The 17183-nt window shown below is 27.8% G+C and overlaps 2 protein-coding genes across 8 annotated transcripts; both read left to right on the top strand.

Moving 5' to 3' along the window:
- The first annotated feature begins 111 nt into the window (after nt 1–111).
- LOC126850559 (oxidoreductase-like domain-containing protein 1) lies at nt 112–1079 on the top strand. The gene is made up of 2 exons (XM_050593690.1): nt 112–212; nt 398–1079. Exon 2 carries the CDS (start codon nt 398–400, stop codon nt 713–715), a length of 318 nt encoding a protein of 105 aa, XP_050449647.1. The 5' UTR covers nt 112–212; the 3' UTR covers nt 716–1079.
- Nucleotides 1080–1655: 576 nt separating this feature from the next.
- On the top strand, nt 1656–17158 carry LOC126850626 (G protein-activated inward rectifier potassium channel 3-like). 7 transcript variants are annotated; one of them, XM_050593801.1, is made up of 11 exons: nt 1656–2123; nt 3127–3395; nt 9371–9485; nt 9605–9837; nt 9999–10272; nt 10408–10600; nt 10693–10917; nt 11047–11285; nt 11594–11838; nt 11963–12140; nt 17012–17158. In XM_050593801.1, the coding sequence occupies exons 2-10, from the start codon at nt 3226–3228 to the stop codon at nt 12138–12140; spliced, it is 1872 nt and encodes a 623-aa protein (XP_050449758.1). In that variant the 5' UTR covers nt 1656–2123; nt 3127–3225; the 3' UTR covers nt 17012–17158. The 7 variants fall into 7 exon arrangements, with proteins under 7 accessions (XP_050449758.1, XP_050449759.1, XP_050449763.1 ...); XM_050593802.1 differs by lacking the exon at nt 17012–17158 and adding an exon at nt 16309–16446; XM_050593806.1 differs by lacking the exon at nt 17012–17158 and adding an exon at nt 15303–15845.
- The last annotated feature ends 25 nt before the right edge of the window (nt 17159–17183 follow it).

Here is a 17183-nt window from a genome sequence, read left to right as displayed (position 1 = left end):
AATTATTATTGGATTTTAATTTTTTTAAATGTTTATATTATCTTATTTTTATATTTAGATAACTTCATGTGGAGCAGCCTTTAGGACATGCGCATTAACGAGTGACCGAATTCGAATTTCTTACTGTCACTAGCACTCAGGACAAAAATCTATACAAAAGAAGACTTGGCAACACTGTTTTCAGTGTTACACTCTCACCGTTGCGAACACAGGTTAGAGAAATACGACTTTTCTTTCAATTCAATTAAATATCATCATACAGCGAGAGAAATTATATGTACAATTATTTCACATTAAAACTACATTACTATTCTTTACCTTCCATTTAATCTAATTAATATAGAAATATCCAAGCTATTTCTATACACATAATTTCTATGCTCCAAATTTTAAGCAGATGAATCCTGTATTACGATCGAGCCCATTCATTGCTAAAGGTTTACTCTGTCCTCAACGGAATTTGTCGATACAAAAGGACGACAAAAATCGAACTGATGTTCCAAAGGATACTTCAGTTGACGATCTGACGGAACCGACCAATTGTTGTATGTCGGGATGCGCGAATTGCGTATGGGTTCAATATGCGGAGCGACTGAGTAGCGCGATAGAAGCAGTCAATGTGGATTTACAGAAGGCCATCTTGGAGAAAGTACAAGATCCTAACATGAGGGCGTTTCTTACGATGGAGCTGAGATGCCGAAAGCTGATAAAGTAGTGCGAGAACATCATTATTGATCATAATGTAATAGTAACAAAAAATTTATTTCTGCACTAAAATATAACTTAATTTCTATTGAATTTTACTGCCGAAGAATTTACAGATTAAAGTAAAGTGCAGTTGAGATCGAGATATCTTGTAGAGATTCAAATTTTGTTAAAGAATGTTTTCAATTGTATATAAATGTAATATAATGTATTACAATTGCGTATGTATTATATATTATTAGTATATCACTGTATATAATTTATTTTACTATTTAATTAAATTAATTAATTAAATAGTAAAATAAAAAAAAATATGAAATAGATAAAAGTGAAATAATTAAAATAAATTAATATAAGATATAATAAAAAATAAAGATGTAATTATAATTGAAATAATAATCAATATAAGAATATTTTTATATTATATAATGATATGTATAATTATATTTTATAGAATAGTTTTGTAAATTAATAGAAAATCAATAGAAAATAATTATCCATAGATATAAAATAATATATAAATTAATTAGTCGAGTCTTCCAGATAACAGAAAAGGCCTAATTTTCTTATATATAATTATTTGTCAATTTTCAAATGTTAATTACACTTTCCTTTTCTGAACATTTTGAATTTTTTAACTGCGCTTCCGCGTTAATTTTCAATTATTGTCATTCTGCACAAATAATTAACAGCAACAAAAATATAAATATCAATAAAGAGATTGCTTTGTCTCTTATAAAATAACACAAGTTTTTGCTAGTTTAAATGTTTACGTAAAAATTGCGCGTCGATTTCGACTTGTTGTTAAATGTATATTTATAAAATTAGAATTGATAAAACCGCGCCGCAATCTTATCTGCTTCGCGCCACAATATGGCTACACGTCACATCACGTCCTTCTTTCGCGATGACGTGCATGTCTTGCTTGCCCGTGTACATGCTCACGCTCACGCTCGCCCACGCGCACTCTTACGATTTATTTTCGCTTAGCGGATTCTCGTGGCGATCATACTTTGCCGCAATCTCGGCAAAAGAGTCACGATCGAGCGCGCAAAATGACGACTGCCGATTTCGAAGAAATTATAGATCAATAGTTTTCGTGAATTTTCGATAAAATTTGCGAATTTATACGTGTTTATTGTATGTTGAAAGTGTTAAAAAAAAAGAATCTTTGTTACAATTAAATATGGCATGCCGATAATACGATTTTACGTGACGTGTTGAATGAGTTTGTGTTTTGAGTGATGAAACCGCGATCGTGAAATACACAAGATCAGATTGATAAAATGCTCATTCGGCATATAAAAAAAGAATTGATTAATTAATAGATATATATATATAATATAAAAAAATGATACATTGAATAAGTTAAATCAAGCAAGAATAAGTGTCAATTAAAAATAAAAAATACAAATAAGGTAAATAAATTTTAAGTAAAAATTATATATATATATATATATATATATATATATATATATATATATATATTTATATTATTTATTATGTAATAAAATTTGTACAGAGGATAAAAAAATTAAAGAGGAAAAACACGCGAACAGGTGTTTCCAAGTAAAATATCCAAGTACGATGTTCACAGAAACATCTTATAAATCCTTGAATTTGTGTTTGAAATTTCTCAGGATAATAAAACAAATCTACCATTGATTCATCGGCAAATCAAATAAATCTTAGTGTGAAAAACATCTTATTTTCAAACTTCATATATTCAATATTAAAAGATATATATATATATATATATATATATATATATATATATATATATATTTATTAAGAACTTTAGAGATTTAAAAATTTATTTAAGAAGAAAGACTGTCTTATACAATCAAATGTAAAATTTTATATTTATATTTTGTACTTTAAAAAAATTTAATATAATTCAAATAATTTTTATATTAGAGTTTTAATAGATCCTTAATTATATCTAATTAAAAATATATATGGTATACTTTAAATTTTAATGAGAGGTATTCTAATGAACATATTACAGAATACCTCTCATTAAAATTTAAAGTATACCATTATATTTTTAATTAGATATAATTTAAGGATCTATTAAAACTCTAATATAAAAAATTATTTGAATTATATTAAATTTTTTTTTAAGTACAAAATATAAATATAAAATTTTACATTTGATTGTATTAAGACAGTCTTTCTTTTTAAATAAATTTTTAAATTACTGAAGTTCTTAATAAAAAAAAAAATCATGAAATAGAGAACCAAAAAATATTCTTATTTTATTCAAAAAAGATAATCGATTTTTGTAAAACTAATTTCAATTAATTTAAAAAAAAATTATTTAAAAATTAGAATTCTAATTAAATTATCAAGCTACATAATTTTATAATACTCAATTATCAATCATCTTTTATCAATTGATGTCCTAAAAATGGGACGTAGACTGAAAATGGATTAAGAGAAGATCGAAGAATAGTGGCCCCTGAGGACAAACCCTCAATTACCATAGGTCCCACAACTGCATTCTTGAACGAATTATTAATGCATACGTCGATGCCGGCAGCCACAGTCGCAGTAAATTTATGCGGTGAAGATTCCGCGGAGGAGACAGGTGAAACTGTCAATCAGAAGAAACGTGATATTTTGAGCACATTTAAGAGAAGAGCCTGTAACCGAATTAGCTTTAAGGGCGAATCGGGTCCTCTACTAAGGTGAGAGATTTCGTAATTTAAAACTGAATCTAATGAGGTTTAATTTTATTATACATTTTATTCTCTTTCTCTCGGATCATATTGCATATGATGATGTCATGTTAAAGAGATTCTGATTGGTTCTAGTTTTGTAAAATATTCTTATCTATACATATAATTTTTTATATTTTTTATTTTAATTTTTTATTTTATGTACGTAATTCGACTAATATTGAATGACGGTGGTCGCGCTAATGATTATAATAATACGTTGAAGTAATAATACATATAATGACTCGCTATTGTAATTCGAATACATTTTCGCTTATCACAAAAGTTTTCCAAACGAAAAGTGGCAAGTGCTGCTCAGTAGGTTGATCACTCTTATACTGTTTGAAACTTAACGTCAAAATCATAGATTAAACAATCATAAATTTTTAAATTAATAATAACCGACGATGACTCGTCTTCGTTTTTTGGTGATATTGTAAGTATATGGCTACAGAATATTTGTTGCGCATTTTGTGTTTATGACATCATATTACATTGATTTCTAAACATGATTTGATACAACAAAGCTAATTTAAACATTATTAAAACGCGTGACTTGAATATTATATTATAAATTAAAATGAGTCTTTTGTTTTATCTATCAATATCCGGCAGCATTCTAGCTTTGATATCGAAAATTGTTTGATCTTATTTTTTCTCATTTGTTTTTATTTTTTTTCCATTTGCTCTTATTTCCATTTTCTTTTTATCTCAATGAAAAGATTTATGGAATAGTTTTTGGAAAGTAAATAAATCCACTATTTTATAAATAGAAAATGGTCAGTTGCGAGCATTTTCCTATTAATGAGGCAATATTGCATTTCAATTTTTAGTTTTAACATGAAAACTTTTTTCCTTCTTGTTTCTTTCTTTTTACAATATTTACATTAAGAATTAATAATATTTATATGAAAGAATTAATATTATTTATAATATATTATAAATTTTATAATATATTATAAGATTATTTATTATGTAAGATTATTTAATATTAATTGTTATTCTTTTATTTAATCTTATAATATTTTTTAGGTCTAATATTAATATTTATTATGCCTTTTTACAATATAAAGAAATAATGTATTTTATAAAATTTTATTATAATTTCAATAATTTTTATGTATTATTTTATATATTATTTTATTTAAATGTCTCACAATTTTAATATACAAATAAGAAATATGTATTATTAAAAATATATATATTTCTTATGAAATAACATCAAAGTATATAAAAATTTTATTTTCGTATAATATTTATAGGATTAATATAATTTAGCTTTTGATTAAGCATAAATGACTTTATGAATATTAATATCACGTCTTCACAGTAATAGTTATAGCCTTGCGCAAATATGCATGCATTGCATAAGCTAATACTGATAGGAAAAAGCTTATCGTTTCCGCGTATCGTCATGAGAATGTCATCGCACTAATCATTTAAACTGCGTTTGTCTGTTAAGGCGATTTTCTAGAATGGAAACAATAATGTTCGCCATCTTATCAGGATTGTCAAAAAGTATAAATTAGATAAAATATTATCAAGAAACTTATAAAGTGTTGATATAAGAAGGACTTAAGATGTTGATATCTAACGAATTAAAATCAAGCAACTTTATATAGCAAATTTGAGTGTTTGTTAAACAATTACGCACTCGACGTTACGCATTTTCTAAGCATCGTCCTAAAATAAGTATTAGGTATTTGGATCACAATACGTGTTTTTATGGGATCCCGAAAATAGCAGCGCACCGGTTGCTATTTTATTCCGGCTATAATTACCGGAAATATTTCTTTTTCTCGATCAAAATAGAACTCTTATTCCGGAAATAGATTGGTTTAGACAATAAAAGCCTTTGAATCTTTTTTTTTTGTTCGACAAAACGTATTGGTTAAAAGCAATAGAGTAAAATATTGAAATATTGTAAAATACTGAAATACAAAATTTATAAATATTGAAATACTGAAATATTGAAATCCTTAAATATTGTATACATTCTTAATAATTAAAAATTAAAAATAAACAGATTTATAGTATTATTATTTTCAAAAGAAGTGGCAAATAGAAATTTTGAGAAAATGTGATGCAAAGAAAACAGAAAGTTGTGTATATAAATATTTAGGTGAAGGAGTTTGTCACTTTCGTTGCAGAACACTCTCAGAATACACGCGTGCACGTATGTTATTTTTTTTAGAAAATACTAGAAAATACTTCTAGAATGCACTATTGAAACTGCATATGCATTTGTATGTGCGTGCATAGCGTAGTTTAAAGAGATATTTTCCAACAAAAAAGAATATATCTACATACATTACAAGATTTATTCGATTTTGTTATTAAATTTTTGAATATTATTGCATATGCAAAGTAAAATTATCATGTGTGTGTGTGTGTGTGTGTGTGTGTGTTGCTAGATTTAATATTTCGTTAATTTTAAAGATTTTTATTTTAATTAAATCGTATATATCATCAAAATAATATTAGTTTTTTTAAATATTATATTATTTAATAAAAAGAGTTTAGTATTAATGATAACTCCCCCCTTTGCGACAGTTCAACGATTTCAGTGGATCGTGCCAAAGACAAAGAGAAACCATTCTGTCAGCCAAGAGCCGACATTACATTTGCAGTGTTCAGCCAGCCTTGGTTCTTTAACGAGTAATCCTAATTAATCTGTGTCTATTTACTTGGTGATCAATTTAGTTGTATATAAAATTAGGAAAAAATAAAAAATCAATTAAATCGAAAATATTTCGCGTACATTCTTACTGTATGAAGTGCAATCAGATGCGTACTGTAATTTGTACTGTAATATATACAATACATATTATATATGTATTGTATATGTAGATAGATCTCATAATCTTAGTTTTTTAATACAAATTTTCTGAACAATTTGCAGTCAATCCTCAACGAGAATGCCAATATAAAAGTTCTCATTTTGTTACACAACTTTTCAACGCTTTAGATATATATATATATATATATATATATATATATATATATATATATATATATATTTCTAAAAATATCTCTCACATTAAATTTTTTTAAAGTACTTAAAATAAAAATAATTTTTTTTTTTAAGTTTATTTAAAATTAAACAAACAATACATGATTTTGTCATTTTTTTTGTCTTCTCTAAAATTTACACAACATTCTTTTATGTATTTATTTTTATCTCACTTTTATTAATTTAGAATTGATGACATTTTTGATGAAGAAAATTTGGCTTTGCAAATTAAATAAAAATTATAATAATATTACGTGTTGTAATGAACATTATTATTATCAAACGATAACTAATAATAAAGTAAATTTTAATTTTTGTTTGTATATAAATTATATTATTATTTTTTGTGTATAGTTATACATATTTGTGCATAAATTATAATAAGATTTTATATTTTATCAATTAATATAAAATACATATGACAAATTTGCGTCGAATATAAATGAATCGCTGTTTATTTTTACAATGTGAAAAGCCCATGCGCGTGCGATCTTAAATAACTTCAAATGGATACTAAATGATCTTGCGGTGATCGCGAACAATGGAAGTGACAAAGTTGGGACGACGACGCGCATCGGATGTTGACAGAATCCATCATTTGGGTGAAAAGAGCAAGATATCGGAATTACGACGGACGATGTCGCAAGTGTCAATGATGATCATCAAAGCGACGACTTCCGGCGAAGCAGGCTGGCGTGAGGAATTGCTCAAGTAATCATTCTCAACAGGCCTTTTTTCCTTACTTTTTTTCATTCTGTTTTGAATTCTACAGATTATACAGCATGTTTCGATTATATCAATCGTACATATTTATATACAATGTTATTTTGATGTTTATTTGTAATCTTCTTTTTTAATTTAAAATAAATTTCTTTTCAACAAAAATTCTTAGGCATCAAGTCTTTAAATATATATATATATATATCCTTTCGTATATATTGTTGTTTTGCGTATGTATATATGTTACATTCTGTTTACAAAAGTATACAAAAACCTTTATACGCAGCAATCTAATGTTATTCTGTGATTTTAGTCGAATAAACGGAATTCGTAAATAGCCAATATTTTATTATGGAAATACTTGACTGCGTGCGAGAAATATTTCTCGTTTCGAAATAACTACCTACGTATCGTCGAGACGAGAAAGTCTCCGCGATTATGGTAACTAACGGCAATAAACTCAATAGCATATAAGCGCGGAAACTATTTTTACTGGAAGATATCATATCAGGCAAATTTAATTAATTTCTTTTCCAATGTTTCCAATGACAAATTTTCTTTACCTTTAGTGTATTAATTTTTCAAGAGGGACCATTGTTTACAAATACGCTTTCTTTGATATTTATTTTAAAAAATTTGTTTATTTAAAAAATTTTTATTTATATTAAAAAAATAATTAAAATTTATTTATATAAAACTCTCTCTTTTTTTCTCTCTTTTTATTAAATTAAAAAGGTAACATTTGATTAAATTTTAATTAAAAAATAACATTTATTATAACATAATTTAACACATAGTATTTTTTATTAAACATAAGATATAATAACGCATATATACATAAATATAAAATTAATTAATTTGTTCCATATTTTTTATGCGATATAACAATACATTTGTTTTTTACATATTTTATACAGAATAATGTAAAACTGTTGAAAGACTGATTTTGCGATTTTATCTTTGATGAAATTAGATCTCGAATTAATCGACCGTCGTCTAATTTCGAATCAAACATCGTCGTCTGGCAAACGGCGTTCTAAATTTGCGTGATTTCGCATGGCTGTCAACCCTGACATATTGACCCGTGACGCAAATAGATTCGACGACTTTATACTACGCATTTTTTGGCGTTTGGAAATGTCACTGAAACGCACTTGTTGATGTCTATTTGCACTGTGCGCATCTTCGTAGGAAGTAGTCATTTTACTAAAATTTGATCTATCTGTCACATATTTATATGTTGTGTATTGAATTATATTTATTTATTGGATATATTTATTACATTATTTATTAATAGATTACATATATTAAGGAAAGTATTTGATATTTTTTGATATATAAGGTGTCTCATTTTAAATGACGACCTCAAATATTTCTTGAACAATGCGTTTTAGAGAAAAATGTTTCAGATAAAAGTTGTAGGATTCAAAAGGGATCAATAGAGAATCTTGTTAGATTTTGGATCGGAGGTCCGTGTTGGACCCAGTAAATTTTTTCAAATTAATTTAGTCAATTTCAAATCAATAAGATTATCAAAAACTAAATATTTACGAGATATTTTATATTTTATATCAAAGTATGTCAGGTATAAAATAACTCAAAAAATAACTCAGAAAATACTTAATAAAAAAATACTTTATTATAATGTTTTGAAAAGCTCTCGGAATAAGCTACACGAATACGCAATAAAATATGGGGGTTTTCATTTGAAAAAATTAATTTGAGCCTGACAAGGCTTAACACGGATTCTCGATCCAAAATTTAATAAGATCGTCTATTGGCTCCCTTTGAATCTTACAACTTTTGTCTAAAATATTTTTTTCTATAATGCATTGTTTAAGAGATATTTGAGATTGTCATTTAAAATGGAACACTCTGTATAAATTATTAGTTATATCAAATAGTTAATAAATACAGATTGATAAATAAAGTTTTTTGTAAATTTAAAAAAATAAAATTGTTCCATTGGCACATCATAGCTGAAAATTGTCGCGTTAAATTTTCAGAGTCTTTGATCTATAAGCTTCTGCGAGACGATAAGATTATATAATAGATTATAAGCAGACGTTAATTTGCTAAAATTATTTTCTGAAATTAAAAACAATTTTGGGTTATTTAATTAAAATACACCTATTTTTAGGTCTAACTTAAATAATTAAAGACTTAAATGTGACTTGGAAAAAAATTAATCCGATTAATTTTTCTTTTTAAGATATCGTCAAGCCAGATTTAGTTCCAGAAGAGTTCGAAAAAGAGTTGTCTTTAAACACGGCGACTGTAATGTTGTACAGGGAAATGTCGCCAAACGACGTCGGCGTTATCTTCAGGTGAATTTCTCTTGCAATATTAGATCATCGAGGAAATTAATAAAGAAATAATATAAATATAAAAGTCATACGAAAATATATATTAATGTTTTGTATAGCAAATTGTTTCGTTATTGCAGGATATCTTTACAACGCTGGTAGATGCGCAATGGCGATGGACGCTTTTAGTGTTTTCCATGAATTTTTTGTTATCTTGGCTGGGCTTTGCCCTCATATGGTGGTTAATCGCGTACAGTCATGGAGATCTTGATTTCAACAATTATAATAATCACACTTTTATTCCCTGTGTCGAGGATATACGCAGCTTCACCAGCTGTTTTCTCTTCTCTGTCGAGACGCAGCATACAATCGGGTAAATTATACATTACACACATTATCATACAAAACACATGCATATATTATAATAATAATTATAATAATATTATTATTATAATTAATTTTGTATAATAAAATATTATAATATCATTATCATTATAAGTTTTTAATAGAGATATGAATGACGTATATGTATAGATACGGGGCAAAGCATACGACAGATGAATGTCCCGAAGCAATTTTTACATTATGCATTCAATCGATGACTGGAGTGATCCTTCAGGCCTTTATGGTCGGCATCGTGTTCGCCAAATTATCGCGTCCTAAAAAGCGCACACAAACTTTGCTCTTCTCGCGCAATGCTGTCATCTGTCAACGAGACGGCCAGCCTTGTCTGATGTTTCGCGTCGGTGATATGCGCAAGAGCCACATCATCGAAGCCCACGTTCGCGCTCAGATGATCAAGAGAAAGGTGGGATTATGATGTTTTGCTACCCTTTATAGCTTTAAAAAAATATAGAGAAAAAATTAAAATTAAAAATTAAAAAGTAGAAAATTAAAAATAGAAAAATTAAAAAAGAAAGAAATTGTACGTGATATGTTTCAGATTACGAAGGAAGGTGAATTATTGCCGTTCTTCCAGACGGAATTGAAAGTGGGTGGCGACGGCGAGGAGGATAAGATCTTCTTTATTTGGCCCACCACGATTGTTCACAAGATTGATCGACATTCGCCACTTTATAGAATATCAGCCAGCGACATGCTGCAAGAGCGGTTCGAGATCGTCGTGATGTTAGAAGGTTGTAGAAATGTCATATTTTATTGACAGATTGTGGAGCGGTGATTGAAATATTCAATATGATACGATAATGATGATTAACAATATCGACAGGAGTGATTGAATCCACTGGTATGACAACACAAGCGAGAAGCTCGTATCTGCCATCGGAGATTTTGTGGGGTCATCGATTCCAATCCATCATTTCCTTTCGCAAAGACACCGGCGAGTACGAGGTCAATTACAGTCTTTTTAATAACACGTATGAGGTGGACACTCCACTCTGCTCCGCCGCCGATCTCGATCGTATCCGAGCTATACATCGCAATACAAAAGCTGGTAAAAATTTATTATTCTCTTTATTATTAATCAAATTATATTTTTCTCTTCTTTTTATTATTTTTAACTTTAATTTTAATTTTAAATTATTAATTATTAACCATTTATTATTTTAATTGACATTTTTAGAACGTCTTAATTCAAATGCGTTCCCGGAATATCGCGATACTTCCAGCAGCAGTTCATTAACTATAACTTCTGGATCGAGTTTAGAATCTTCAACTGGCGGCTTACACATGCAAGTACCGGCGACAACACCCGTGAATCCGATTCCGGTGCTAATCACCGCACCAGATGGTTCCTGTAGACGAGAGAGCATCAACATGCCCTCCGATATACCACAGTCACATTTTTACGAGCAGAATGAGGTGATAATCAATTAAAAATAAATAATTAAATATATGCAGATGTTTTACTATTTTTATTACTTTTTTATATTTATATTTTTTTTATATTTTAATTGTTAAGATATTTATACTTCATCAAAGAAACATGATATTGCTGCTTGATTGTCCACGAAGATTTACTGTGCAAACATAATTTATAACATATAATAATTGTTGTAACAAATTTCTATTTTAATTGACATTTGTATTATAATTAATATTTTATTTAATATAATGTATAATAATAATAATACGCAAATTGTAATTAATATTTCCTTTTTAATATTTAGATGACAAAAGGGCAACACGATATCGAGAATTCAAAGGATCAAAATTACGATTGCGTTTTACAAAATATTAATGCGTCTTTGTGGCAAAGCAATGAACAAAATGGGAAGGAAGACAGCATGCAACAAAGTGAGTCGAAGACAACATTAGATTCGAGAGGAAGTGACAAAGCAAATTCCAGATCAATCACAGAGGAAGATGAAAATGATCCAAAGAAATCATCTTATAGAAGCAGTCCGGATATTAGGTGAGGAAAAAAATAAATATTTTCTAAAATATTTTCTAGAAACATTTTATTTGTGTTTAATTTAATGATTTTAAAAACCTATGATATTTAATATAAACTAATTTATATTAATATCTTGAAACAGACAAAGGAGTTTTGTAGACTCTACAGAGATGCAGTATTCCAATACATTTAGAAGAGCCAGCTTGTGCGATGATTATAAAATCAAAAATTTTTCCAAAAAGACAAGTTTTAATATCAACGACAAAACGCTCGCGAAACGTACTCATTCCCAAAACACAAGTCCAACCAAGCAAACGTAGGTAAGTGTTATAAAATTTTATTATTTTTCTATAATATAAACATGTAATACTATATACCGAGAAATACTCAAATTAAAAAAAAATGTAACTTAAACAGAGATTAAAACTATAAAATTAAACTATTAAAAATAAATGTGTGTATATATAATAATTATGTAATTTTATTTTTAAAATCTGTTTAGGATGTATGCCCAAAATTATGTCATGTTCGAAAGCCTCTTATAAAGGGTGATCTTTTGCAAAAATATGCTGAGTATATAAAATACATTTTATTCGTATAAGTCTTTGTTTTTGAGAAAATAAACTTTAAAAATTGGAAATTTAGTAACATATTTACATTTATTTGAGTTTAAATAATCTTTTCAACAATCTCTATTATCTAATAATCTCATGTTTTATCTTGATAACATACATTTTATTAAATTGATTTATATAAAACTGGAGCTCGATGAAATCTTAATTTTATTTTGCGCATAGTAGACATATGAAGAAAAAATGAAACTGCTTGTTTCTTAACCGGCTATATATTCTTTCACGCAAAAAAGAAAAAAATTAATTAGCAAAAATTATCGTTATAACACGCGTGATATTCGGTCACGAGGATTGTCGTACACGTATGTGATACGTGATGATGAACATTTTAAACGCGAGGCGGGAGATTAAAAGATTGACTAGCGTGATAATGAGGGCACTTCCCGGCACTAAACTCATTCCGCTCATCTTCTGACCCCCGGGATATATAATCGGTCCTTTTTCACAATCTGTCCTTCAATCAACTCCCGAGAAACCACTCAAAACACAAGTATTCTAAATTCGTATTTTTGAATATTGGATTTTTTTTTAAATTTATAATTAGCTACAAACTAGATTGAAATCCCGACAAATAATTATCGTATAAAATTTCTTCACGCTTATTATTTTCTAGCTTGTTCTGCCGAATTAAACTGCAGAGAAGATTATGTATTTATTAATTTAATTTTCTTTTTTTAATTTTTAATAATATATTAGTTTCTTAATAATCAAAATTAGTTTGTTATATTTTAAGTATTTCTTTTAGAGAATCGAAAAGATTATTAATATATAAATATTTTGCAAAAATTGCAAATAAATTATGTGCTAAAAAATTTTCTTAATATTAACTTTCTAAGTTTTCTTAAATATATTTTTTAATCAAATTGTTTTTAATAATTCAACTTTTTGAATTTAAATAAAAATTGTTTAAATTGTGAATAGATCGAGATAAAAATAGATTATTATTTTATAGATCAGGAAATTTTATGTCGACATATACAAGAGCATTATGAGTATCGTTTGACCAGACTCTTTAATCATTAAGTCCCGGATGTTGCGTAGTTAGAGGAACTTAAGTCGTACAAATACATTATATGATATCTTTGTGGCCTAGTTAGGACAATTTAGACAACCTTTGTTGTTAAATTCGGCTTGTTTTAGGACGTCCCTGAACATGAGAATGCGTATAAATTTTACGAGTATATAGAATAATTAGAAGATACGCATCATCTTGGAGCAGCTCAATGCTTATATAATGCATACAGAATAATTCAAATTTACATCTATTTAATTATATAATTGCATATAATTTATATGTGTATATATATATATATATATATATATATATATATATATATATATGTATATATAAAATTGTCACTTCAATGCAACATAGAATTATCGAATTATTTTATTTTATAAAAGCTCATAAAACTAAAGCTTTAAGAATGTGATATTTCATAGGCATTCAATATTTATGAATGTACAAATTATAATTAATATATTCGAAATTAAATTAAGATGTACATATTCACAATATTTACTATTTCATCCGTAAGATTTGCGGAATGCTTTTACGGACTATAAGTAATTTCGCGGACACATGATCGCGATTCACGAGGCGTTAGCACTGAGTAATCTGCATATCAGACCGAGGACAGACAGACGAAGCGTTTTGTAATTCGCCGTTGCAAGGTGATACGCTTTTCTTATTCTTAACGCGGTGACTGTCATCCAAGATGATGGCCATTGTCGCCGCGCGTTGTTATTTTCGCATCCGCCTTTAAATCGGATTTCGCACATTAGTTTCACTTTAATTACAAATTACACGAAAACAATAAAATTCATAGATTTTTTTTCCTCATTAATTTGATGTAGTACATATCTTATTATTAAATGTATTTTATTTAAACAAATCTAGAAAGCTTTGCTATTAGGCTCATTGATTCCAACTGCTTTGAAAGAAATTGAAAAAAAATTGCAAAAATGTAGAAAACGTACATTTCTAATAGCCGTTGTACTCCATGAAAACTCCGAACAAACTCACGGACTCGACCGTGAAGACGCGGAACTTTCGCGTTGATTCTTGATTCTCGATCTCATGAGATGAGTAGGAGGCAATAGAAGGTTATTTAGAGAGAGAAAGAGAGGAATAAGATGAAATGAGAAAGAAAGAGGGAGGGGAGAGTGTGAATGAAACGTAGAAGAGGCCTGACGTCACCGAAAAAGCCCGTTGATGAGCGTCTTCTCGTCAATACGTACTTACTCGCAGTTTCGCGAAATGCTTTGCCGTCGCGAAATATCACGCGTATTTTCGTATCGTGAAACGTGAGAACTCGGATCTTTACAATAATGTGTGGAAAAAAAAAATATTCACCGATTTCCACGAAAAACTCTGAAAGAAATAAAGAAGTTTTTACTGATTCCATTTGAGAGTGAATCATTGTGAGCATGCGCGAAATTCGTGGAGGTGTGTAAATCAAAATATAAACAAAATGTTATAAAGTAAATTTCGTGGTTTCCAGAAGTATGTCATACTGATTAGAAAAAACATACGGACTCTAGATTCCTGTTGATAAGGGCTTTAAGATTTTTATTTATGGATTATATCATTCTCTGATTTCCAGCGATATTGAAAACTTGCGCGGATATATTTATTTGAATTTTTCTTTTCTAAATGATATTAAATAAAATCCAGAGAATTTATTAAATTTTCATGCCTTCTAAAAATTGAGAGACTCGTGTATAAATAACTTTATATTGCACATTATTATTAATTATGCTAAATCTTAAAGTTAATATTTTAGGCATCGGATATTTTTACATATTAAAAATATTGTTCTTTTTTTGTTTTATTTTTTTTTTTTCTAGGAAACAGTTATTTCGAAAATCGATGGAAAATTATGTTTTATACGAAACTTCGAAAAATAGCGGAAGAAATCTTCTAATAATCTACAAATAATCCGAGAAAAATTTATTGTATATATTGATTAAAGACATTTCTTAGAAAATAACGAAGTGGAACACTTAGAATTTCCCATTTGGATACACTAACACAGAGAATCTATAGATCCGCAAATCTATATAGGGTTAATAAAGACTTTCATGTGTCCTCGCGTGCCGTTGGGATCTGTTTCCGGCATGGGAGGAAACATGCGGAGAGCATGTGCGAAGCGATGACATTAAAAGAGATTATTTTATACATGTAATAATTCGATATCATATATACAAAATTGTATTTAAAATTTTATGCGTTAAGTATACAAATAATAGTTACAAATAATATTATATAGATATATTTTATAGATATAGAGATATAGCTTGTGATATAGATGTTAAATACATAATGTATTTTAATAATATTATAAGTAATTTTGTTATAATATATAATAGGTACAAGATAATATAATAATTTTTTTATATGTATATGTGTAGAAAAATTATAGCGTATATTATTTGCTTCTGCCTTTAGAAGTAGAAAAAAATATTTTTTTTTTAAATCTTAATTTAAAAATACAATTTTATAAAAATATCCTCTGTATTCAGTTTATTTCAAACGCTCTCAGATGTTAGATTGAGATTATAATTTTATATTTAATAATTTATTTAAATATCTCTACTTAATTTTGTGTTTTACACGTTGTAGATAAAAGAAAAATAAATATTTTTAATATTATTAATTGTAATATTTTTATAAAAATACTTGGTATTCTTTTTTTATATTACTCTTTTAGATTCTTTATAATTTTGCATAAGAATTTGTCTAGAATTTTATGTACAGCGGGCTGTAATCTCTGTAAAAATTTTTGTAGGTGTAAGATAATTTTATTTACAAGCAAATGAGCCCTCCTTTTTTACATTAGACCGTTTAAAACAGGCTTTATACGTGTGTCATTAAGGCGTACGTATTATCCCCGCCTGCGCGCTGTAAAGAGGTAAACGCCATGACGAGATCTCATGTGAATCGAGCGGATGAACGCGAGCGAATCTGAAACAGTTGTGAGTGTGACGTGCGTACGTATACTCGATGTGAACTGAAAAAAGCGCGGAAAAATCGTCCTTATTTTGAAAGGTACGCCGTTTTAATCCCTTATAAAAAGCGCATGTATATGTCAGAATTATACATAATTAATAATTACATTAATTACTTTTGCCAAATAAATGTTTTTCTTTCCTTTTCATCGATACCATGCACTTTTATAATACTTAATAATTAGCTCAATTTATGAGCACATTTTGTGTCGTTTTGTTAGCAAGGCATTATTATTATATTTATTGCTAATTTCTGATTGGTATATAATTATTTTATTTGAAAATTGCCAGTTACAAGATCGAAACATCGAAACAATCACGATGTTGACAGATTATTATTGCCGAATCTATTAATAATGATTTATTAATAATCTACAATTTTATAATACCGAAATAAAATTTTTTTTTGTTTATTCTTGAAACTGTTATGCAATACTTGTGAATATAACAAGATGCTTTTGCACCAGCAATATATAAATGTATGATTTATAAAAAGATATTTGACGTGTCAAATGTGTGATTGTCAAATGTAATTTTTTGCTTTACAGTATCGACGAGGATCTAGGAGAGCCTAAGAAGATCAAGTGATGATCGAACTTATCAAAATTATCGCGTTTTAACAAATAAAGCAAAATTAAATAACATGTATTAAAATAAGCAAAATAAGCAATCAATCCAAACAAATTCAGATCAAAAAGATGACGGCCGAGAGGATCGAAA

Source organism: Cataglyphis hispanica, chromosome 6 (assembly GCF_021464435.1).
Source record: "Cataglyphis hispanica isolate Lineage 1 chromosome 6, ULB_Chis1_1.0, whole genome shotgun sequence".
Lineage (NCBI taxonomy): Eukaryota > Metazoa > Arthropoda > Insecta > Hymenoptera > Formicidae > Cataglyphis > Cataglyphis hispanica.
The sequence above is the reverse complement of the archived record's forward strand: the minus strand, read 5'-3'. Positions and strand labels throughout refer to the sequence as shown.